At 40.7% G+C, this 24,788-nt stretch overlaps 1 protein-coding gene across 1 annotated transcript in view; it reads right to left on the bottom strand.

The window, feature by feature from the left end:
• Positions 1–11,565, bottom strand: part of TIPARP (TCDD inducible poly(ADP-ribose) polymerase) — a 30,761-nt gene extending 19,196 nt beyond the window's left edge. The window contains exons 1-2 of the mRNA XM_034997660.1: positions 11,329–11,565; positions 7,133–8,090 (exon numbers count right to left, since the gene is read on the bottom strand). Of these exons, the coding sequence (XP_034853551.1) occupies positions 7,133–8,049 (917 nt within the window). The 5' untranslated portion in view covers positions 8,050–8,090; positions 11,329–11,565. The remainder of the gene's footprint in view (positions 1–7,132; positions 8,091–11,328) is intronic.
• Positions 11,566–24,788: the final 13,223 nt, after the last annotated feature.

The raw sequence follows: 24,788 nt of genomic DNA, 5'->3' as shown, positions 1-24,788 counted from the left end.
CAGGGAGCCGGATGTGCGGCTTGATCCCAGGACCCTGAGATCATGACCTGAGCCTAAGGCACACTTAACCGACTGAGCCACCCAGGCACTCTCAAAAAGAAAAAAAATTGTAACAAAGAGAAATTCCTATAAGTATGGCCTAAACATATTTTCCAGTCATATGAGAAGTGCTATGTTTCACATAAAGAGTATTCACAAATCCTTCCTTATGCTCAGAAGCAAGAGCCAAAATAAAGGACATCCATTTGCAGAAAGAATACAAATTTCCTGAACTCCTTCTCAAATAACTTAGTCATGGGAGATTCTAATACACTCCTGACACATTTTGTGGCACACATACTTGCAAATCACTGGTTTCTGTAAAATGTAAAAGGGAATAGTCACTGACATTCTCACTAAGAGCTTACCCTTTCACTGTGATGACCAGGCAAAGGTTCTTTACTGGCCAAGTAGGTGTTACCAGTAAGTAAACAGCACATAGCAGAGAAAGATCAAGGAGACAGACACATTTTGTTGTGTGGACACAGCAAATAGGAATGCTTAGTTAACTCCCTTCTATGCTTGTCTTAGCAACAGAACAGGTTAGTTCAGCAAGGAAAATTGTAAGTTTCACAATTAGAAGTTTATTAATATCATCAACTTCTAAAATTTAAGTTACTGATCACAGAATTGGTTATAGTTAGCACAAGACTGCAATACCTTAATTTTGCACAAATCAAATATAAACCTTATAAACTACCAAGTTGAATAAATGGAATTTATTATACATAAAATCCTTTTTTTCCCCACCGATTTCAAAATATATTTCAGAACTTACCCCTTGCAATTTCAAATTTCCTTATTAACAAGGAATTAATCTGTATTAGAATTTCAAGGCTTTTAATTCATGTGTCAGGGACTGGGCTGGATTAGGTTTAACACAGGGATTTTAAATAGAGGCAAGTCTGTGCAGTATAATTCCTGGTCCCTAGAAAGCACTATCATAAATAATCTATAAATATAAGAATAATACATTTGGTTTTGTTAAAGAAGTTCTTCATATCTAAAATGTAACTTGTTTGCTTCTAGAAATGGTGAACTTTAGAAGTATTTTATTCTTTTGTATAGTTTGTGCTTATGGTGTTGCAAAGTACAGTTCAACCCAAGATCTTAAGCTAATACTCAAAAATTTCACACCCAGAATGAAACAGAACATAGCTCAACCCTCTGCACTCTGGTATCTTCCAAAAAGATACAAAATCACTCATATTCACTTAACTTCAGTTTAAGACTCCCAGTTTTATTTTAAAAGAGAAATTCTGCTGCTTTTATGAAGAGAATTTCTTGCAAAACTTACCGGTATCTAATTATCAGAACCAGGCTTATAAAGTTGTGCTAGAATAATCAAGAATCATCTTATAGTTCAAAACATGTTTTTTCCTTTGCAAAAATGATACACACAAATACTTAAGTTTTCCTTCCACAAAAAGACAAATGCAACTCTCAAACAGGACACTAATAGTTATTAAAGGTTGCTGATCTACATTAAGAAGACCTCAGGTCCTAATCAAAATTATTATAATCAGACAAAGGATGCAAAATCTGGTGGTCTCAAGTCAGAGGATAAGAAATAAAAGAGGTCAGAGGAAACTAGTCAATCTCAAATGGCTGGATTTTAGTAGCATTTCTTGAGTAGCCCAGGTTTGTATGAGCTACATACTGTTTCACCCTTTAGAAAGAGCCCCCACGCCCAATATAAAACTAAGGATCACCAACTAAGATCGGAGATGCACAGATAGAATTTATAAATTTACTTGCTTTATGGTAGAATGCAAATCCAGAATCCAGAAATTCTAGTGTAACAGTAGGAAATAGATTTACAGGAACACAGTAGAGTTAATCAGTCAAATTGCAGTTTTTGCATGTCCACATGTACAGAATGAAATCTCAAATGATGAATGGAGCATTCTTATTTTTTCCCATTTATTTACAATAAAACATAAAAGCTCTAGAGTCAACTCAAGAAAATGCATACTGTATCATGCAATTATTTTTAGGGACTGCCAGATAACCTTATAAGCCATTTCCTTCAACTCTGACTTAAAAGTTATATATCTATGGCTTTTGCAAGGTTCATTTTCATTACTGTAAATACTTCAGGAACAGACTGACCCTAACCTGAAGCCAGGTGACAGCTGCTTCAAAAAGTCTAATCTGCTTATTAACAAAAACCCAGAAAGGGAATAAATGGATGATTGCTATTGATTCCCATGATAGCTCTACAGAGACCCAGTAACTTCTCTGGATTAGTATAGAAAGAAGCCAATTAGTTTTATTTCATATGTAAATAGAGCATAAAGAGGTACAGAAAATAATTCATTGGATTGCTTTATCCTAAAGCAGAAGGCACACATTTTGAAAGTCACTTCAAACACAGTTCTTGCTTATGGAGCTCTCTCTTTCTCTTAGGCAGGAATTTTTAAAATAAATTCAAACTCATCCAGCTGTGTATATTCAAGAAATACCAAAAAGTCACAAGGCATAGTAAGTTTCAGCTGTTCTACTCTCTCCAGTGTTATCAATAACACATAATGAGTTAGTTCCTATATCATCACAGCTGTGCAGGCCAGAGCTAACTTGGCTAATTTAACTATTCCAGTATAGTTCAGTCAGGAGCTTGCTCTACTTTAGATAATCCACTCTGCAAGTCAAATAGAAAATAGCAGCATATGCCCTATATTATCATTAATAGCACTTCTCCCTGTCTTCTTTCATGGAGTTCTGTGAAGTCATCTAATGGTATTGTCCCTTAAAGAAAAAAAAAAACAACAACAAAAACAACCTTCTAAGAGCAATTAACAATCAAAATCAGTCAAAAGTAAGACTGTAACACCACTCTAGGCTTAAACCATAAACTAATAAAACTCCCTCTCATATCAATAAGCTTTAATTCCAAAAGAGGAGAAAAAGAACACTGGCCTCTGAGAAAAATTAACCATGGAGTCTAGTCTTCTGCAACTTTCTTCTTCACCCTCCTCCTCTTTCAGGAATTCAGGATTAGAAATAATCACTTAACTTGGGACTTATTTTCACCTACAGATTACCTACAAATAAAGTTTGCAGAGTGCCTTTCCTTCACGGGTGGTAGTAACTAGAAGACTATTCTGTATTCTGGCACACTTTAACATGAATATAATATGAAAAACAGTGGTGATCTCAGTTGCTAAAGAGAAATTTGCACATCCTTCACAATTTCAATTATCCACAACAGTATTCTATACAGTTAGTAAAGCTCTTTCAAAACTGCTTAGTCCTGCCATTTAGTATCATTTTCTACTAAGGATGAGTGCTTAAATTGTCAGAGACCGTGTTTTCTTAATCGAAAACACAACATTCAATGTTGTTTTCTTAACTGTGTATTTGGAATTTGGAAATTCTCCTAAGCCCATCCCGTGTGCAAAAGAAGCCTTGGCATCTAAATATGGGGAGTTCATACATACAACTAGTTACCAGTTGATGTCAGCAATAAATATCTGGAGATATATAAGGGCAGAGTGAGAAAGCAAAGTGGGATTGTATCATACTTTGGGATAAAGACAAAATTGGAAAAGAATAATTAAAATAATTTCATTATAATGAACCAAATAAGCTTAACTATTGAAATCCTCTTTTTTTTTTAAAAAAATGTTATTAGTACCTAGGGATCTTGACTAAAGACCTGGAAGGGACCTGTGACCTTATCTAGCTAAACTTCCTTTCCAATTTCCTTCTTGAGAATAAAATGAACACTGCACATCTAATTTGGATTAATTTAGATCTTAAATCCAATACATTTGCAAAACAAAGAATTTTATCTCTACAGTTTGAAATTATGAACTTTGGCCTCTACTAGAGACCCAGAACTATGAACTCTCCCCAAGTTCCATACAGTGAAGTAACAGGGATATGGTATATAATAATGATTTTCCAAGTCATATAAACTGCTGGAAACAAGTGGGATAAACAATTGCCATTCATTATTTCTGAATCCAAAGACTGCTGGGCCAGACTTGGGCATATACACAGCTGAACACACACTTCCTGGTTATGTGCAATCTGTACAGATAGACCAGCTTTACAGGCCTGACCACAGAGATTAATAGCTTTAGCCAAATAATGTGGTAACCATGTGAACCTGGGCTGCTCCAGCTTGTTTGTGAATCTCTCAGCAAGGCTCAACATGCCGTTATCTGCATCTTGTTGCCAGGAAACACAACATCGTTTTGGAATACAAGGAAAACCAGGTTGCAATGACCACAGGTCAGCTTCCCAAAAGCCTAATTTTTGACACTTAGCTATCTACAATCTTATTTCTTACTGGTGTCTATGGAGAACGTCACTTTACTAGTAATTAACTGTTAATACTTTTTGCTATTTTTATCAGAGCAGGACCACTTACTATCATTAACAATGTAGCAGCAGCATTAGTAATTACAATAATTCACTCATACTTTTCCTCTCAAGTGTCAAATGAATGTTAGTTTCCTTAAAACAAATTTGGAAATCAAGCACTCACTCCAACTACTTTATAACTAATCCAACAACGTATACTTATGGGTCTATATCTAGGTCTAATTTTTTAGCCAAATAATTTTACCAAAGAATGTAATACCCAATATGCCGCTGACCTAAGAGTTCTTGGATTTTTTGAGATCAAAATACCTGTCTTGCCTTGTTCATGGTAACAGAATGTAATGTGTTGGACAATAATCCTGCTAGTTTCTTCCTGACCAATTCAAACAGATAGAAACTTAATGTACCAAGATGCTGAAGTACTCAGCAGACTGGAAATGTGCTTCATAAGAGTGAAGTGGGAGGCCACTATTCTGCAGTTTTGCAATCTGGAGATGGAAGGATTACAGTGGCTTTGAGAGTATATAAAATTAATTACCTTGACATACCAATTAGAATTGCTAGCTCATGGGCAATACAGATTTTGGACAATACCTTATTAAAAGATTTTTGAGATAAAATGGAAAACATTTTTCTTTCCTCCAATGCTTGCTTTAAAAAAAAAAAAGTACTTAGCTTTATTACAGGATCTAAGAATTTTGCTACCCAAGCAAGACAGAATCTTGAATACCTAATATTATCAAGATAATACATTAATGATTAGAAAGCTACATTCTTTTTTTAAAAATATTTTATTTATTTGAGAGAGAGGAAGAGAGAGGGAGAGAGAGGGGGACAGAGAATCTGAAGCAGACTCTGCACTGAGCGCAGAGCCCAATGAGGGGCTCAATCCCACAACTGTGAGAGCATGACCTGAGCCAAAACCAAGAGTTGGATGCTTAGCCGACTGAGCCATCCATGATTTAAGCTACATTCTTGCTATTATCTTACTTTTATCCCAAGGGGCTCCTATATAATAATGCCTTAAGTTTAGTCTTATAGTGTTTCTTATCTTGTTCCATGCATCCCTTTTGAAACACAAGATGCAAAGTTCTAGTTTCATGATAATTAAGTTGCCAAAAAGACACACCAATCTGTGTACTATACAACTGAAATAATGCACTATTAAGAGAAAAACACTTACCTAATATTAGAAGGGAGCAAGTTTAAACAAAACAAAAACCTGGTTTCTACGATGTCAACAATGCCCTGGCACTACGTTGAACACAGGTTAACATCAAGACGAACAAAATTAGAAAACTTAGAAATGGTTTACTGACACCATTTGATTGCTGACTCTCCAGACACTTGGATTAGTGTAACCCAAGTTATCTGTGAACAATGAACAAAGATGACTCTTAAGAAAGTGTTTCTTTTGGGGGCATCTGGATGGCACAGTTGGTTAAGTGCTCTACTCTTGGTTTAGGCTCAGGTTGTGATCTTGGGGTCATGAGATCCAAACCCCCACCAGCTCAGCACGGAGTCTGCTTAAAACTCTGTCTCCCTCTGTCCCTCCCAGACTCCCCACACCTGTGCATGTGCGCATGCTCGCTCTAAAATAGATAAATCTAAAAGGAAAAAAAAAAGGGTTTCTCTTGGACTTGTGGGTTAGGATACTCAGCAAATTTTTCCTTCCTAAGGGTCATACCTTTCCATACTACATCAGACCATTCATCATCTGTGAAGCTGTCAGGTTGCCCTCATTGTCTCCCAAGTCAGGTAGCATGGACAGATGTATTCTTCTCCCCTCATATAATTTTAATCCTTTCTCTTGGTCATAGACAAATAGCTATTAATATCACATATTTTAACTCCTATACTATAGGAGAAACAACTAGAAACATAAAGATTAATGCTTACTATACCACCATTATTACACTAGCGACTTCACAAGTGGCAACTATCATTTTCCTCTTCATTTTTATGTTAATTAAATAGGAATTCAGATGTGGAAGTTTCAATTCCCTATGAGTGACTATTGCTTGGGCATACACACTTAAAAGAACTGAATTATTTATGTACATGCCTTGCATACAAAAACTTGAGGATAATTTTTTTATGTAAATGATAAACATATCTATTAACATAAATTTTCCCTCCAACTTATTATTCAGGTCTAAGAAAACAGCCTGAATTGTAGAACAATCTTATCTGTAAGATAAATAGAATAATAAACTTAATGGTAAAAAGCTTTAAGGAAACCAAAAGAAATTTAACATGTTTGGGCATGATTCAGAAGTTTGGGAAGAAGTACACAGAAAAACCGTACCATTCAAAATGGAAAGAGGGCCACAAAAATCTCCAAACAATACCATTTCCCTTTAAAAAACAGCAGCTACTCAATATGCAAAACTTCAAAATAGATAAATTTGGTATTCATTATTTATGCTATTATAAGATTAACCTTGGATTTTCTTTCAAAAGCAAGATCTCTTCTGTGATTAAAACAGTATCTGATTCACAGCATTCAATGTATATGCAACTTCTCAGGCACACATACAGTGCATAGAGTGACATCTGAATTGTTCAAATCATAAAACCTTCATTGTCTGGTTAGGTAAACAGTCTGCATTCAACCAACATGAAAAATCAGGATAGCATACAGCCAAAAGAATAAAACCTGTTAGGTTACTACTGAAAGAAACCACCCTACTAAGCATTTAGCCTCTTGACCTTCTCTACAGGATTTAACAACAGCTTTAAAGTAGTTATAAATACATACCCATACTTCATTCTCATTCTATCATTCTCTGGATTACAGTAAAATCTTTCCAAGTGCTCCTGGGAATCAGTGGATACACTCTGCCACTTCTGAGTAGTTGTCCTCTTGATCTGCCAATGATATGGCAAGACCGTGTGGTGCTTCAAACAATCCCTGCCATAAATACAAGTGCCTTGCAAAAAGTCCATGCAAATTTCAATTCCGTTCTCTTGGTGAGTATGGTACTGTAGCTGGTTCACCAGCTCAAACACAAGGTCAAGGGAAGCCTCTTCACTTTTGTCCTGAAAGAGCTCAGTACTCAACTTATCACTGGTGTCCAAAATGTACTGAATTGTAAAACTGTTGTCTTGGAAAACCCCTGGAATGTAATCCATGACTTTGTCTATGCAGTCAGGACTAGCAGGAACATCACCTGAAACTGAATGCAAAAGGTCAGTCTGGAAGTGCCCTGCTGCAGAATCTGCCACTGTCCCACTGAGAGTTTCGGGTGGAAAGCTGTGATCCTGGATTGGAACCACTTGTTCTGGAGCATCAGTGGAAGGATGGGCTTCTGGTATTTGGCCCCCAACACTTGTCCCATCAGGAATCAGGACAGACATACTATTTTCTGCTGGTGGACATGACGGACTGATTTCTAGGGGTTTTTTCACTATAGGTTCATGTAAGCTGCTCTCATCTGCACTCTGGTTTCTAGATCTGAAAACACCATCAAGTGAGCCAGATTCTAGCAAAGTATTTAAAATTGGCCTCAAAGACCTCAGGGTTCCGGTTCCCAATCTCTTCTGCTCCTTTTTCTTAAAACAAGTCTTCAATGGAGTGATCTTCTCAGACAGTCTCATTTGGCATGAAAAGTCATCAGGAGGAGAGGGAGGCTGCACTACACAGTCTGGCTCAGGTTCGGTGGTTTCCATTTCCATGGTGTGGATTAGCTCCAATTGCTCCTCAGAGTCTAAAAATCCTACCAGGAAAGGAAAGAAGATGATCACTTACAAGCTGACAACAACTGGTTCCCATTCCTTCATCAAAATGTTTTGTTTTAGTCTAAGTCCCTGAAGTCACTCCTCTTATACCATATTTCATCTTTATGGGTCAATTTTAAATTTTATTGAGAAATTAAGGCTCCAAAGCAGCCAAGGCTATTCAAAAGCCCACAGCAGGTAAAGGTAAAGAGACAGTACCTTCCAGTAGGCTCTTGATATTTATTTGTGGACAATATACAATTGGTAATTCTGCTGGGGTATGAATTTTTACTGTAAGTCTAGGGTGTGTTGGGGGGTGAGGGGTAGAAATAAGTGTGGCTAATAGATGACAACACGGAAACCACATCTCTGCTTTGTGTTCTCTTCAGAGTTGTTTATCACCTCTCCCACGAGGTGATAAAACCTGTTTGTTAAAAAAAAAAAAAAAAGTTCACCAAATGAAGGATAAAATTCCAAGTTAAATAGTGAGTGAATTTAAAGTATAAAGATATATTCAAGAAACAGGTGCTCTCAATTGAAATGTTATATGAGAGAAAGCCAGGAGCATGTTGAAGCATTTCTAAATTCTAATATATTCCCTGAGGATGTTAAGGGTCTACTTTTACAATCCCCAAAACATTACTACTATTGGAGGAAGTATACCAGTTGCTTGTTTAGCAACAGAAGCTACCTAACAGCAGCAAACACTATATGCTGTCTTAGAAACCAAACACAACTTCATGATTCAGAAAGGGCCTTGTTATCCTTGTCTTCAGAAAAGTTACATATATGATTTTATCTATTAAAACAAATGAAAGCATATTATAGAAAAATACAAGAATATAAAACACACACTAAATGTCAGATTCCTAATGAACTACTGAGACCAAAAAAAAAGTGCTCTCTTCAAAGAATCAGACCCCTTGAAAAAAACTAAAACTTAAAGTAAAAAGCAAAGGAAACTTTGTAAAATGACAAATGGTGTCTCCTCCACAAGCTAACATTCATTAACCAATTCTGAAAATATTTACTAAGCATTGTACGAGGTGGAAGAGCTGGTAAAGAGCAGTTAATCTTCTCTTTTGGACAACTGACTAAAAGAAAAAGAGATCATTGATGCAAGGGCCCATGACTTCATCAAATACTCCTCCCAGGTGATCAGTACCATGCCTAGCACAATGCACACGGTGGGTGCTCTATACTATTTTTTAACTGAATCACTGAAGAAAAAGCACCTGTTACATGACTAGTTCTGTTAGCCTTTACAGGTCAACAACAAAATGATAAAACTGACTCCCCAGAAAAATGAATATTAAAGATCTCATTGGAGAGATTCATGAATCTACATATAAAAAGTTCATAATGATCAAACTCAGAAATAAACAAAACAATACAGCTAACCCTTGAACAAGGCCAGAGTGGGGATGGTTCAGGGAACCCACCCCTGGAAAAATCCGTTTGTAACTTTTTGACTCTTGCAAAACTTAATTACTAATAGCCTACTGTTGACCAGAATTAACAGTTGATTAACACATGTTTCGTGTTATATGTATTATATACTGTATTCTTACAACAAAGCTAAAGAAAAGAAAACGTTAGTGAGACAATATGTTTATAGTACTGTACAAAATCCGCGTTTAGGCGACGCTGCAAAGTTCAAACCCCTTTTTTCAATGCTCAACTGTATATAACCAGGTGTTAGTGCACACGGTAAGTACAAAAGAAAAAGGCAGAAAAAGAGTTCAGTGTGAGCTGGCATTGTTAGGGAAAGCTTCACAAGGAGGGACTTGACATAAGACATAAATCAACTGGAAAGCAGCCAAGCCAGGCGTTATTATTCATCATTCGGTGCTCTCGCCTCAAGGCACAATTGGCAGAGATTGTGGTATTCCCTCTCCACCACACTAAACCCGCTTGTGCCTTCCGTCGCGCGCGCGCGCGTGTGTGAGCGCGCACACACGCACACACACACACACACACACCACTCCGACCACATCCAATCAAGGGAAAACAGACACTGAACCAATTTTATTTCTAGGGGTGTGTACACACACACACACACACACACACAGTAACTTTTCCTGTTATTGCGCTCCGTCAGGCTCGGAAATAAAACTGAGGAAGAGGCAGAGAACTGAGGAGTGGCTGGAGTGGGGAAGTCACTAGAACCTAGTTCCTCAATTAGTTTGCATAACAGAAAAATAAAGATTGGACGGACACTTCCTCCGGTCCCCCGCTGCAGGCGACCTACCGCTCCACCCTTCGCCTCGTGATATATCCCCCGTCCTGCGGCACTCCCGGTCCCTGGCACCGCTGCAAACTCAGGACTCTCGCCCACCAGCCGCGGCGCGACTCCCGGACGCCCAGCCCGGGTCCGAGAGACGCCTCCTGCCGGCCGCGGCGGTTTTCGCAGCTCCGCCCCCCAGGCCGCGCCAACTCCGCGCAGCGCAGCCGAGGCGCCGCCCGGCTCGGCCAATTCCCGGCGTTCCGAAGCATCCCACCTCCTCCTTCCCCCTCGGAAGGCACCAGAGCGCCCCCGAACCCTCGCTGCAGCCTCGTCCCAACAAGCGACCCCCGCCCACGCTGCCCTCCATCCCAGAAACCCCTCACGGCGCCTTCCACGGTTAATTTCTTCCTCGCCTCCTCAGCCGACCTTTCTGAGAGGATCGTCCTGCGAGTCTCGGAGGCTCACAGAAATAAGCCGAGAAGCGCAGGGGGAAACGCGGTCCGCGCCTCTCGGGGTGCGGCGAGGAAGGCGAAGTCTTCTGCGCCTTCAAAGTTGATCTGAAAACAGCCTGCAAACTTCTGGGCTGCAGCCAGAACGCGGGTCTGCCGGAAGGCTGCCCTCAGATGCCTGTGCCCGGCCCCTCAATCTACGAAGTGCTCCTCCGCCTCAGAGCGCTCGGGGTCCGCCCGGCGGGGGAGGCCGCAGAGACGCGCCCCCCGCGCCCACCCAGGCCAAGTGGGATCGCGGAGACGCCGGCGACCCCAACTAAACCCTTCGGTGTCTTCCTCCAATTTATACACCTGCCCGAGGCCGTAAGTGATTAAGAAGCGTAAACCAATCCCATCCCGGTACTGACGGGATCCGAGTAAATTCGGTAGAAAAAAAAGCACAGTCTAAATATCAATCACCCTAGATCCCTGAGAGGCTGCGAGGCCGGCGCCCCCGTCCGCGCCCGCCATCCCAGCTAGGGTCTCTTGTCCGCCCCTCAGAGCCCACTCGGAGCCCTTTACCTGATCGCGCAGCCTGAGAGAACGGACCGCAGGAGCCGAGTCGCCGCACCGCCGGCTCGCTGGCAGCGTCCGCGCGGGAGGATTGGCGCGGAGAGCGGGCTTGGGCGTCTAAGGGTCGCAGGCCGGAGACGCGACAAGCAGCGCACGGGCCATTCCGCCGTCGGAGTGCAGAAAGTCGCGACCGCACTCCCGATCCAGCTCGCTCGCCTGTCACCCCGAGCTCTGCTTTAAAGTGGCTTCCGGTCGCCTCCTCTCGGCTGCCCCGTCGCGGAGGCGGAGCCTGGGCAGCGGGGGAGAGGGGTGGGGTGAGAGGGCCGGGCGCTCAGTGGGTGCCGGGAAGGAGGCCCGCCCCACGTGCGCGTGCGCGCTCGCTCTCAGGGCGGTGCGCGAAGTGTGCGAGCGGCGGCCGCGTGCTCCCGCGAGGGGGGCGTGTCCTTCCGCGCGCCGGCTGGGTACCGGCGGGTCCAGGTGTACGCGCGTTGGGGAGCGCGCGGCTGTGAGGAGGGGAAGTGTGTGACGCGTGGGGCAGGCTCTACCTGCCTGCGGACACATGGAGGGTCACTGTGTTCCGAGGACACCCAGGCACCCGAGAGAGGATGTGAAACGGAACGAGCCGTTTCTGTGCGGTTGGCTTTATTTGCCTCCTCGCAAGACGCCTCCTGCCCTTGACGCCGCGGAACGCCGAGAGGAGGCAAACGACTGCTACCGCCGCTGCGGCCAGACGGGGTCGCCCGCCCCATGCCTGACGGGTCGGCCCAGCAGCGCACCCGGGTCTGCAGCCGACCCGACGCGGTCACAGGTGCGCCTGTTTGACTGGAAACGTAGCCTAACAGAGGGAAACCTGGCTTTGGCGCTTTGACAGTAAAAGCGCGAGTATGTCCTGGAAAGCTCTTAAGTACCGTAGTGACTAATTTATTCATTTAACAAATATTTGAGTGTCTGTTGTGTGCCAGGCATGCAGCTAGGTTTAGGCTACGGCCCCGATCAGCTCAGATGCCATGCCTGCCTTCATGGAACTTGCAGAGCACCTTGTACTCATCTTTAAAATATACACCGCACGTGAATTTGCTATAGTTTCTGGATTGTAAAATGTCTTGGATGGTAAGCCCTTCCTATACTGAATAGCCTTTCAGTGGTGGAGGAAGAACCACCTCGTTAAATTCATATAATCACTATATATCGGAGGAGAAAGACCCTTTTGCTCAAAGTTAATTATGGCTATATCCCCAACAGCTGGCAGAAAGGGAGAAGGGAACACAGCTTGCAAAGAGATGCTCTCTGCCCGTGGTCTGAAATCTAAACTGAATTCCACAATTCGGAGACTTTCTGGGTTGAAAAAGCCAACTATTACCTTACAAAACATGAAAGCCTGTAAAAATAGCTAAGCAGCAGTAATAATAGAGATAATGGTTTCAAGCTTTCTTAAACTCTTCTAAACCAGACTGGGTGACACACCAGCAAAAAATAGATTAAGGGTAGTACCTCCCCAGCAGGCTTATTTCAAGTTGCATCAAGTCATGGCCATTCAACTAAGATAGGAATGATATGGAAAGAATTCAGACACTAATAGGTAAAACAGAATTTTCAGGCTTAAAAACTGTATTAAGACAATATCTTGGTCTGTGCCTACTCCTACATGGAGTTACCTAGAAACAAGTATCTAAGTTTAAATCTAACATTTTACTGTTTGCTCTTTGTCTCATCTGTTCTATGGTCCTTACATTTCATGCCTTCTTTTTTTTTTTTTTTTTTTTCAGATTTTATTTATTTGACAGACAGCGAGAGAGGGAACACAAGCAGGGGAGCGGGAGAGGGAGAAGCAGGCTTCCTGCTGAGCAGGGAGCCGGATGCAGGGCTCAATCCTAGGACCCTGGGATCATGACCTGAGCCGAAGGCAGATGCTTAACGACTGAGCCACCCAAGCGCCCCTCATGCCTTCTTTTGGATTAAATATTTTTAATTCTATTCTCTTCCACCGATTAAAATACTACATTCTTTATTCTTTTAGTAGTGATTCAGTTATTTATTGCTGTGTACAAACCATCCCAAAACTTAGTGACTTAAAATATCAATTCTTATTTGCTCATGATTCTGGATTCTCTGGCTTAGGAATTCAGCCAGGGAATAGTACATGTGGCTCATCTCTGCTTAGTGATGCCTATGGCTTCAACTGGGGTGGCTCAAACGGCTGGGCCTGGCTCAACTAGGGCCATATGTCTTGGGCCTCTCTTCTGGCTATTGGCTGGGTTCCCTAGTTTTATTCTACAAGGCTTCTCCTCAGGACTCATTTGGGCTTCCTCACAGCATGATAATCTCAGGGTTCCAAGAGGGAGCAGTCCAAGAGGACAAGCCTCTATATGCAAGCCTTTGCTTGCATCATGCTTATTAATGCGTCTTTCACCAAAACAAGGCACATGACCAAGCTCAGCGTCTATGTGGGAGGGGCCCACAAGAGACCATGAATACAAATATGAGAAGGTGTTGTTCATTGGGGGTCCCTTGGATTAAGGGCAGATCACCTTAGTCCAGGGATTAATAGTTAAAAGTTACGAGTTAAAAGTTACTTCCAGGGTGTAGCCTTTTGGAATTCCAATTTAAAGTCTTTCTTCCTCAGGCCCTGAACACAAATCTTTCACCTTCCATTCCCTAACCACTTCCCTTGAGGCAGTTGAAAACTCTAGCTAGTTCTCAGCCTTTCCACTATGACTTTCAGAATGTCAGTTGCCCCAAAGAGAAAAATGGCACCAGATTCTGGACTCACCACTCTTGGATCTAGGCTGCTCAGACTGTTAAAATTTTACTGCTCCAGAGAAGGTATTTTCTACAAGGTCCACCTCAAATATGACCCCTGGAAGAAATGGAATTGGAAGGTCCTCCTACTGAACAGAATCAGGAACTGACAGATTAACTGTCCAAGGGCATAGATTTCTTGCTATAGATATCCAATAGGATTGGAGATGTTCTATGGACCAGTCACCACTGTGTGTTTCCCATTTTCCCCTTTCCTGAATGGGACTTTTACCAACATCCTGTACCTTGTCTATCTACCATTACTTATTTTAGGAGTATTGAGACAAATAACTTTTCTTTAAAAGTTGGTTGCTAGAGCACGGTTGATTGAGAGTACTCCATATCATTGGAACTTCTGGATCCTGGACTCTGAGCTCATTATAGTAACTGGATGTAAGACTTTGAGATCGTTTCTCTTGGGGAGGGGATGAATATTCCTTATATGAGAAGGGGGAGCAGATACTACTTACTGCCCCTTTCTTTTCAGAAAGAGCCTGATACTTTTGGGGTGGGGGGTGGGGTACCTAGCCAAAAAACTCATTTCCCAAGATCCCATACACTTATGAGTGGCCATGGCATATAGTTCTAGACATATGATGAGGATTTCTAGAAAAGCATTTCTTTTCCTTAACATATATAGACACACCTTTCATTTCTTCTTCTTCCTCCTAGAATACTACCATAGAATGGAGATGGAGCCTCATGATGAAAACAAAAGTGAACATGATGTGGGAAATATAAAGATGGGATCCATAAGCTAGGGATTCTGGAGCAGAAAGGTAGGAGCCTGTGTCATCACTTTCCTCCTTAATCTTGATAACTCTGCATTCAGTAAGTTCCTCTGGCTGCATATCTAGAGTGTTTCTAATGGTAGCAGTGTCAACATTCCCAATGTTATCTCTTCTATAATTCCATTTGTGCTTGATTCAAATTTCACTTTCAGTGTTATCACTTTTCTTTCTTGCACTTTCTTTTTTGGCCAATTTTCTCTTTCAAATATTATTTTATAAAGTGTCATGTGAGATCAGTCAGTTAAGCATCTGACTCTTGATTTCAGCTCAGGTCATGATCTTGCGGTCATGAGACCGAGCCCTGCATCGGGCTCTGCACTCAGTGCGGAGTCCGCTTGAGATTCTCTCCCTCACTCTCTGCACACACCGCACCCCCCCTGCCCCGCTTGCACTCTCTCTTTCTCTCTCTCTAAAATAAATAAATAAATCTTTTTAAAGAAGTGTCATGTGAATTTATCACTGGGAGAAAAGGAGGCAACACAATTGCATGTTTTGCTGTCTGTGCTTGAACTGACTAACAGATGTGCAGTGACCAATCATTGACAAATTTTGAAAGAAGTGTTGTGATTAGACACTGTCACTGATCATGATGGGCATCTGTTAATTATAAGGTGATTTGAAGACTGAAGCTCTGGCAGTGAAGTTGTACTTAATGCAATTATAGTTGGTATACTGTGGTAACAGAAGTTTGAATCATGCCATGTGTAACTGCCTGTGTATGTGTTTGTATACATAGATATGTGTGTGAGTCTCCATAAAGGATATAGAGGTGCTCATTATACTATTCTTGCAGATTTTCTGTAAATTTTATTTTCTTTTTTTTTAAGATTATATTTATTCATTTGAGAGAGAGACAGACAGAAAGAGCATACAAGCAGGAGGAGAGGCAGAGGGAGAGGGAGAAGCAGACTCCCCACTGAGCCAGCTGGGAGCCCAATGTGGGGCTTGATCTCAGGACCTGGAAATCATGACCTGAGCCGAAGGCAGACACCCAGCCATCTGACCCAGGTGCCCCTTTTCTGTAAATTTTAAACTTACCATAATAAAAGTTGGAGGGAGGAAGGAAATAGGTCATGAGGAGACAAGACAATGCAATAAAAAACCTAGAGAAACAATAGACAATAAAAACAGACCAACAGGGTATGCAGTGAATAGAAAAGGCTGTGGAACCAAACTGCCTGGGTTTGAATCCCATTTTATCCATCAGCTGTATGATCTTGGGCAAGTTATGTAATCTCTCTGAATCTGTTTCCTCTTAAAAAAAAATGGAGATAAAAATACTACCTATGTCATGGGACAATGTGATGATTAAATAATTTGCTTATATGAAATACTTAGATCAATAGTGGTATATAGTTAATTACTTTATAGTATAAGCTGTAACAGGTTTGTTAAGATGGGGTAGACTTCAATATGTTTAGATATTGATAAGAATCCAAAAGAGGGAGGTTGAAATTGTAAGAAGGGATAATTAATGGTGTATAGTTCCAAAAAAGGTGGGAGGAGATAAGATCCAAAGGAACAGAGTTGTTCTTGTACTAAAGAGTATCTCTATTTTAACAGGAGGGGAAGAGAATAGGATGGGTACAGGTGTAGGTTGGGTAGTAAATTTGCTAGGGAGAAGGTGTTTTAAGATAATGACTTCTGTATTCTCCAGGATATAAAAGGTAAGTTATTTTCTGAGAGTGAGCACTAGGGTAGGGGATTAGAGGTTGAGAATTGTGGGGAACACATGAAGTGACCCTTCCTGAGACCAAGAGAGCCAGTTGGCCAAAGAAATATAATAGAACTGTTGGCAGTGTTGAGTTGAGGGCCCAGAGCTAGTGACCTGAAAATTATAGTCATATCAACTTGCCCTTTTGTGTTTCTCAGGTGTGGTGCACAGTTGCCTGGATGCAGGCATGGAGGCTATGAGCTGTTGAGTTCATCCAAGATTTAAGTTTTTCCAGACTGATGTTATGAAACGATAAAGAGACACAGGAAATTATGGTGGCAAGAGAAGTACTGAAAGTATGGACTATGAAATCTAACTTGGCAGTGAGGGAAGTAGGAGAAGGCTAGTGATGAGAGAAAGTAAAGGGGACCATGAATCAGAGAAGGGTCCCCTTGAGGTCAAGTAATGGTGCTAGTGAGAATTGTTTGACAACAAACTGGCCATTTTCTAAATTAGGGAGCAGTATTCTGTGTAAACAGGATGTTTATTTGGAGCTCTTTCTGTTTTAGTTTTGGCTAAGGCTCTAAAGACTGAAAAGAAAACAAAAGGTGCTATAATGAGGCATTATATCACCTATGTGAGACCTGCAAAGAGATGGTCAAACTAGTCTTGTGACCCTTAATCCATCACCCACCTGGAGTGTGTGCAAGCATTGGAATTGAAAAATTGAAAGACAAGTGTTTTTTGGAGAATTTTTAGAGTACCTAGGCTTTTTCTTCCCCTCTCTCCTAGGTGAAGGGAGTGGTGTTCCTCTCTCAAATGACATGAGAAAGATGCTTTAAGGAAACCATCTGAAGAGCTTCAAATGTGCCTCCTTGAGTCTCAAGAGTGTGAGGGCTGGTAAGAGAAGCTCTGACCAAATTAGGTATATGTGAGGGGAATGGGGTGGGGGACATGTAAGGCTGCATTGGGAACAGGCTATATATCCACCAGCAGCTAGACAAGGGTGGGTGACTATTTCTCCTGGCTCATGGAGGCCTATGGCAGGAACCAGTCTGGAGCTATCCCAGATTCCATGACTAGCTTGAGGGAATGGGCACCAGATGGCCAGGGGCTGAGGAAGAAATTGTGGGAAGCCAGTAGGAGGTGAGAGACATTGCCTCCATCATGGGAGCTTACTGCAGTGTTCCAAGTAGGAAATATCTCCTCAAAACTCACAAAAATGGCCATCGAAGGAAAGAGTAAGCAATGGACTTCTACCATCCCAAAGGCTGCCATGGTGGATTGTGTCCATGACAACCAAGTGAAACTTTGACACTCTCCTCTTGATCCAATCCTGGAGGATACAGGGGCAGCTGAACTCCAGAGTAGGGTGGAGAGGGAAGAGAACCAAACATAGGTACTCCTTTCTCCCTCCACAGGCTTTCCAGCGAGCAGCAGTAACAAGATGAGGGAGGAGAGGAGCTTTAGCTTTGAATGTGGCTCAAATTCTGTTGAACATTTTAATGATCGCACTGAGACTATTCTTGTGACTGAGTGTTCAAGGAGAATTTTTATGACCTGAAAACCAGAAAAGTTAGTGTTCTGCTCTAATAACAAAGAAAACAAAACAAGAACTAGCTTAGAGAGGGAGTTGAAAGGGCAACTGGGAGCAAAAAAAGAACTTACCTTGTAATTCCGCCCTCAAGAATTGTGCTCATTCCCTATAATACTGATTACTCCAGATTAGTGAGATAATGCTGACAAGGTCCAGAGTGTGGCTGTGGGAGTGGCAGGCTGTGATGGAGTGGAATAGAAGGTCATTGAGGGTGAATAGCTCAAGAAATGAGAGACCTGGTGTTGGATGAGTCACTTTGTGGATGGCAAATGTTGGGGTAGAAAGACTACAAGCCATGTGCCCAAGGCCAGGGGTTCTCAAACTTCAAAGTGTATTAGAATCACCTAGAGAGCCATTAAAAGATACAGACACAGGCTTGTTGAAGTAGGATAGGGCCTGGGCTTCTATATATTTTTACCAAGTTCCCAGGTGATCTGGAACATACAACAAAGTTTGAGAACCACTGCCCAATATTTAGTGGAGAGAAGTAATTGGTCAGTATATAACAGTATCTACCAGAAAAAAAGGAAGAGAGGGTAGTGTAACCAAATAACAGGGGCCCCTAGGATGCAATTTTTTGTTATAAAAGAGTAAGGAAGTAGTGGTCTGGAAACAGTAATGGGGACAAGTAGCTGCCTAACCCATTATCCATAACTACCACTTTTCCTTCCTCTCTCCGTCTTTCCTTCCCTCCGACTCTCTTGTGAAAAGTTATGAGTGTTAAGTGTTGACTTGTGTCTCCTCAAAAAAAGGTATGTTGCAGTCCTAATCTCTAGTACCTTAGAATGTAAACTTATTTGGAAATAGTGTCACAAAAATTTGGAAATAGATGTAATTAGTTAAGATAAAGTCATACTAGAGTAGGGTAGGTCCCTAATCCAATATAACTGGTGTCTTAAAAAAAAAAAAAGATGGCCATGTGCAGACACAGAGAATGCCATGTAAGGATGAAAACAGCGATTGGTGTTACACAGCTGTAAACCAAGGAATGCCAAATGTTTCTGGCCAACCACCAGGAGCTAGAAAGAGGCAAAGAAGGACTCCCTTACAAGTTTTAGAAGAAGCAAGGCCATGGTGACACCTTGATTTTGGGCTCTTGGCCTCCAGAACTGAGAGATAATACATTTCTGTTGTTTTAAGCCACCTGTTTATGACACTCTGTTATGGCAGCCCTAGGAAACTAATATAACAAGATATTCCTTTTTTGGTATACTATAAATCATCTCTTATATTCTGCCCATGTTGTGTCCCTGTCCCCTTTCCATTGAACTTACAGTCTCAGGACACAGAGAAACCATATGTGAGTCAATGTATGTCACTAGAACAAGAATAAGTTCACTGTTTCTCCACATACTTAAGCTGAAACACAACACACTTTGTGTTCTTGTTGGAGTAGTGAGTCCACTCACTGGCTTCTGCAATTATTATTGACAAATGAATCAGTTCATATAAGAGGGTAACTTATTTGAGGAGGTGTATGTTAAAGTTATTTTGAAAAAAGGAAAAGAAGCCTATAAAATATACCTGTGTGCTACTCTCACAAGAAAGCATTCCCATGAGGAATCTTAAAAGTCTTCATCGAAGTGCTGAAGAAACTTCTCGGCAATCATATGTAATGGGTTCCACTTCCAAAAGCCCTCCTTCTCCTCTGATTTTCATAGCTCTTCTCTTTTTCCCAATATTGAAAGAATGGCCCAGATATCACAATAACTGACCCCAGGAGGGACTAAGTTCCTGATTTATCTAGCAAAGGCTGCAGAAATCAGCAGAAGGAACGTGCCACTCACAGCAGGAACAAAGAGAGGCAGCATATCTCATTAAGCTTTCTACAGCTTCCCATAGTCCCTAACAGGGTACAGCTGCCCTCTGACATGTTGGTTCAAGACATACCTTGAGCCCAGAAATGCTACCTTTAGAAATTTAGTTTACAGAAAAATCCTGAAGGGCCAAGTAAAGGACTAAGGTGGCTTGTAGATTCTAGAGAGAATTTAGAGTAATTACTAGCTGAGCTGAGTAGTCCAAGATGAATGTCTGGAAGAGGGATTATGTGCTAAATTTTTTTCTATCAGACCTTGAACATTGACAAGGTTCATTAAAAAGGCATCTGGGCCAGAGATTCTTGTCCCAGTTTTGCACATGGATGGTTCCAAAACTCTCTCTCAAGTCATAATCCTGCCTTCTCCAAGACATTTTCACTTGGATGCTCTGCAGCTACCTGAAGCTCACTATACCTAAAAATTTAGTTCGTCTCAGCCCCATCTGCCTCCCCCAAATCTGTCTCTCTTGAATTTCCTTTTTATATGCTCTCCTAAACTCCCCAAAATAGTTATTTGCTTGTACTGTCTCACACTCACTTGTTCCATTTCACCTGCTCTTCAGTCTGTCTTCAGTATCCTTCACATTCCTGAAACTGCCTGCTTAAGGCCTCCAGTGGCCCTGGTGGCATCCAGTCTAATAGTCACTTTACCCTCCTCCTGCTCACTTCTCAGTAGCATCAGCTGTATACTTCTCAGCTGACCATTCTCCTCTCCTGACCTCTGGTACATTATACATTCTGGTTTCCTTTCTACTTCCTTTCCCTGTTCCTCTCTGTCTCCTTACATTTTCCTCTTCAATCTCTAAAATATGGAATTCCTCTAATATATCTCTAAATGCCATCAATATATGTTGATCAACAATATATCTAATAGGCTCCAGACTTGTAAATGTAACTACTAACTTGACCTCTCACTCAATGTCTCTCAGGCATTTCAAACATAACATAGCCCCAACCAAACCCTTGATTCCCTTTCAAGGCCTCCCAGCTCAACCTGTTCTTTCCCAGTCTTCCAACTCAGTAAATGGTGCTCCATTTCATGCAATTGCCCAACCCAGAAACTTCTCCCTTTCCCTTATCTCCCACATCTGATCCATCTGCAAACCCTATGTTCCTACCTTCACAATAAATCTCAAATGTACTTCTCTTCATTCTCCTTCTACCACTTTGGTCTAAGCCAAACCTGATTTCCAAACTGATTTGTCTGACACACTTCTTACCACCCTTGCCCCAGCCTTAGTCTCTTCACCCAGGACAATCAGAGAGTAAACTCATGACCTACAAGGCCATGCGTGATTTGGCTTTACTAGCCTCTCCAAGCTCATCTCATTCTGTGCTCTCCTGCACCCACAGAACTTAAACCTGCTGTCCTTTCAGTTCCCTAGACCAGCCCAGCTCTTTCTTGCCTCATGCCTTTTGCATAAACTGTTCCTTTGCCTTGAACACTCTGCCTACTCCTTTAATGTGTATTACCTTCACCTAATTACACTTAACATTAGGTGCAGGGATTGATACACAGTAGGCTCTCAGTATTTGCTGAAATAGGGCAATGGATGGATCTGACCAGAAAATTCCTCCAACAACCCATTCGTCAGTGAGTAGGGCAAGGTGAAATCACCTACTCTGTGCAGAAAATGCCTGTTAGAAAAACAGAATGAAGTTCAGAGAGACATCTAAGACTGGTCCTCCTTTTCCTTAGGGATTCTACCATCTCACTGGGCAAGTAAGAGAGTAACCAAAATATTGAAAGAATATTTAGCTAGCATGAGACAATTTAAATGTTTTCAGAAAATGGTAGGGTATAAATCACAAATAATAAATACTTAGGCAGCAGCAGTATGGAAAGATGACTACTTACCAAATAATTAGTATAGGCTCCTGGTTCCCATCATTTTCATCACCAAGGATTTGTTTTATTATCCTTTTCCTATAAGGACCTCATATTTTAAAAAACATCTGTCCAGTAAACAAACTACATTTATCCTGTAATAATTTACTTTTCCATTCCTAATTAGACATATATAACCCCTAATTAGAGCATTTAATCAGCATGCTATGAAAATTAGAAGCCAAAAATTGGGCCAGGTAGCTTTGTCTTGGTATTGATAGAATTTTTACTGGGCTTTTTGAAATATTTAATATATCTTGCAAACTCCCACCCCTATTTTATTCAAAGCCTTAGCCTATGTAAAGAAAATAATACACGTGGTTCATTTAGCTCTTTTCTTTAAAAAAAAAAAATCTCCCTGTGGCTCTTTGCTGATTAGTAACTGTAAAGTGAATTAGATTCCTTGGGGGAGAGAACTCTTACCATGGTGATATTTTGATAATAAGGTAATGGAAGTTTAGATAGTCTACCAGAGCCAAACTACACAGCAGGAGGCAGAGCACTGCTCTACGTCAGTGCAGATGCCACCGTGGAATCTAACACGCCTCTTCTTTTCTCCAGTGGTTGCCATGCAGCAGTAGAGCGAGAAGTGAGGAGGAAAGAAATGAATAAAACTTTCCTTTTGAGTGGAACTATTGAGTATCTTTTTTTTTCTGGCTTTATGATAGGAAGTATAACTACATTCTAGTCAAAACTAATTTAACCACTAAAAAGTCTTTTTCCTCTGTGCTTCTTATGTACTTCTAATCATATTAGACACCATTAGTTCTTAAGTAATTTCCATGAAGGGAAGGAGGAACAGGTAAATATATTATAACCATAGAATGAACACTCGTTCAAGTGCTTGAAGTGTCTGAAATAAACTAATGATGCTTTTCAAGCTGTCAGTTGGAGAACATTTCCTAAATACTGACTATATCAACAAAATTGGTATTTTTATAGAAGTATTCAAGATATGCAAGCAAATCATGTTACATAAGTTTGAAATAAGAAGAATGTTAATCATATAGTTATTGAGCAACATAACACCGGAACTCAAGATATTTCAATTCATAATTTTACGAACAGGTGCTGAATCTCTTATATTTTTATAGCTTTAGTGTGGGGAGTAAGCTGTAGTTTAGTTGGTGGAAATTTTAACCTTACTAGACAAATGCTTGATAGATCAAGCTTTTTTGATTATTAATGCACCCCATGGTAGATCCAAATTTTCACTTTTTCCGTCAAGATGTTCACAATATCCCTATCTTAAGATCTTAAAGGACACTACAAATGAACATCTTCCTCCACATTTAAGCCATAGACAAAAGAATTATAATGACTCTTCTGAGGTTATATATTGCCTCTGCAGAGCTGAAATGCAAAGCTGTAGGTTCTTTTTCATTAGGTATATACACATTTTTTTCTTTTATTGTAGTAAAATAGACATAATATAAAATATGCCATTTTAACCATATATTTCAGTGGCATTAACTACACTCACAATGTTGTACAGCCATCATCAAAACTTTTCTGTCACCCCAAACAGAAACTCTCTATCACTATATATTTTATGCAACATGTACAATAAGTGTTTATTCATTAAACAGTTCATCCACTAAAAAAATATATTTATCAAATACCCATTATGTCTATCATCCTGTGCTTGATACTGGAGATGAACAATGAATAAGATGTGATGAAGAGTAAACAACACAGAGTGGGCCATTTTCAAATATTTGGGCCTTTCTGTGAATGGCCAGGTGACCAATAAAAATTACAGTAATAATGTTAATACTTGCCATTTGACCTAAGAGCTTTATGTGTGTTAATTCTTTTAATCCTTATAACAAGCCAAGTAGGTACCGTTATTATCCTATTGCCACAGGTGATAAAACTGAGACAAAGGGAGTTTAAGTAATTTGTCCAAGGTCACACAACTAGTAAAAGTGGGAGCTGGTTTCCAACCCAAGCTGATAGGTTCAGTGTGTGTGCCCTTAAACCACTATCTGTAACTTTTTTAAGGAGATAAATTTTAATGAGGTATAATTTCCATAAAATACACCCAATTTAAGTTATGGTTTAATGAGTTTTAACAAGTAAATAACAACCATTCTACAACCACAGTCAAGAAACCACAAATTTTCATCACCTTAAGATGTTCCCTTGTACCTGTTTTCAGTTCAGGCTCCCTGACCCACAACTCCCAGTCTTAGGCAAATAATGTGCTTTCTGTAACTATAGAGTTTGCCTTTCTAGAATTCCATATAGAATCATATATATGTACTCTTTTATGTCTAGTTTCTTTTGACCGTTGATACTGTTGCATGTGTTAGTAGTTCCTTTAAATAGCTGAGTAATATTCTATGAGTATCTCATAATTTATTAATTCATCTGTTGATAGACACTTGGGTTGTTTGCACCTTTGAATTCTATGAGTAAAGCTGCTGCAAACATTCATGTATAGGCATATAGTGATACAAATTTTCATTTGTCTTGGATAAATAACTGTGAATGGGATTCATGGGTTATATGATAAGTGTATGTTTAACTTTTTAAGAAAGTACCCAATTATTTTTCAAAGCATTTGTAGCATTTTGTTTTCCTACCAGCAATGTATGACAGCTTTAATTGCTCCATGTCCTTGCCAGTGGTTGGTATTTCAGTCTTTTTAATTTTAGCCTTTCTAATGGATATGTAGTGGTGATCCACTATGGTATTCTTTTGCACTTCCCTGAAGACTAATGATATGGAGCATCTTTTCATGTGTTTACTGGCCATTTATATATCTTCATTTGTCAAGTATCTGTTCATTTCATTGGATTGTTTTATCTTCATACTATTGAATTTAGGAGTTCTTTATATATTTTGGATACCAGTCTTTTGTGAAATGTGCATTTTGCGGGGCGCCTGGGTGGCTCGGTTGGTTGGGCGACTGCCTTCGG

Source organism: Mirounga leonina, unplaced genomic scaffold (assembly GCF_011800145.1).
Source record: "Mirounga leonina isolate KUSES-001 unplaced genomic scaffold, KU_Mleo_1.0 Mir_115, whole genome shotgun sequence".
Classification (NCBI taxonomy): Eukaryota; Metazoa; Chordata; class Mammalia; order Carnivora; family Phocidae; genus Mirounga; species Mirounga leonina.
The sequence above is the reverse complement of the archived record's forward strand: the minus strand, read 5'-3'. Positions and strand labels throughout refer to the sequence as shown.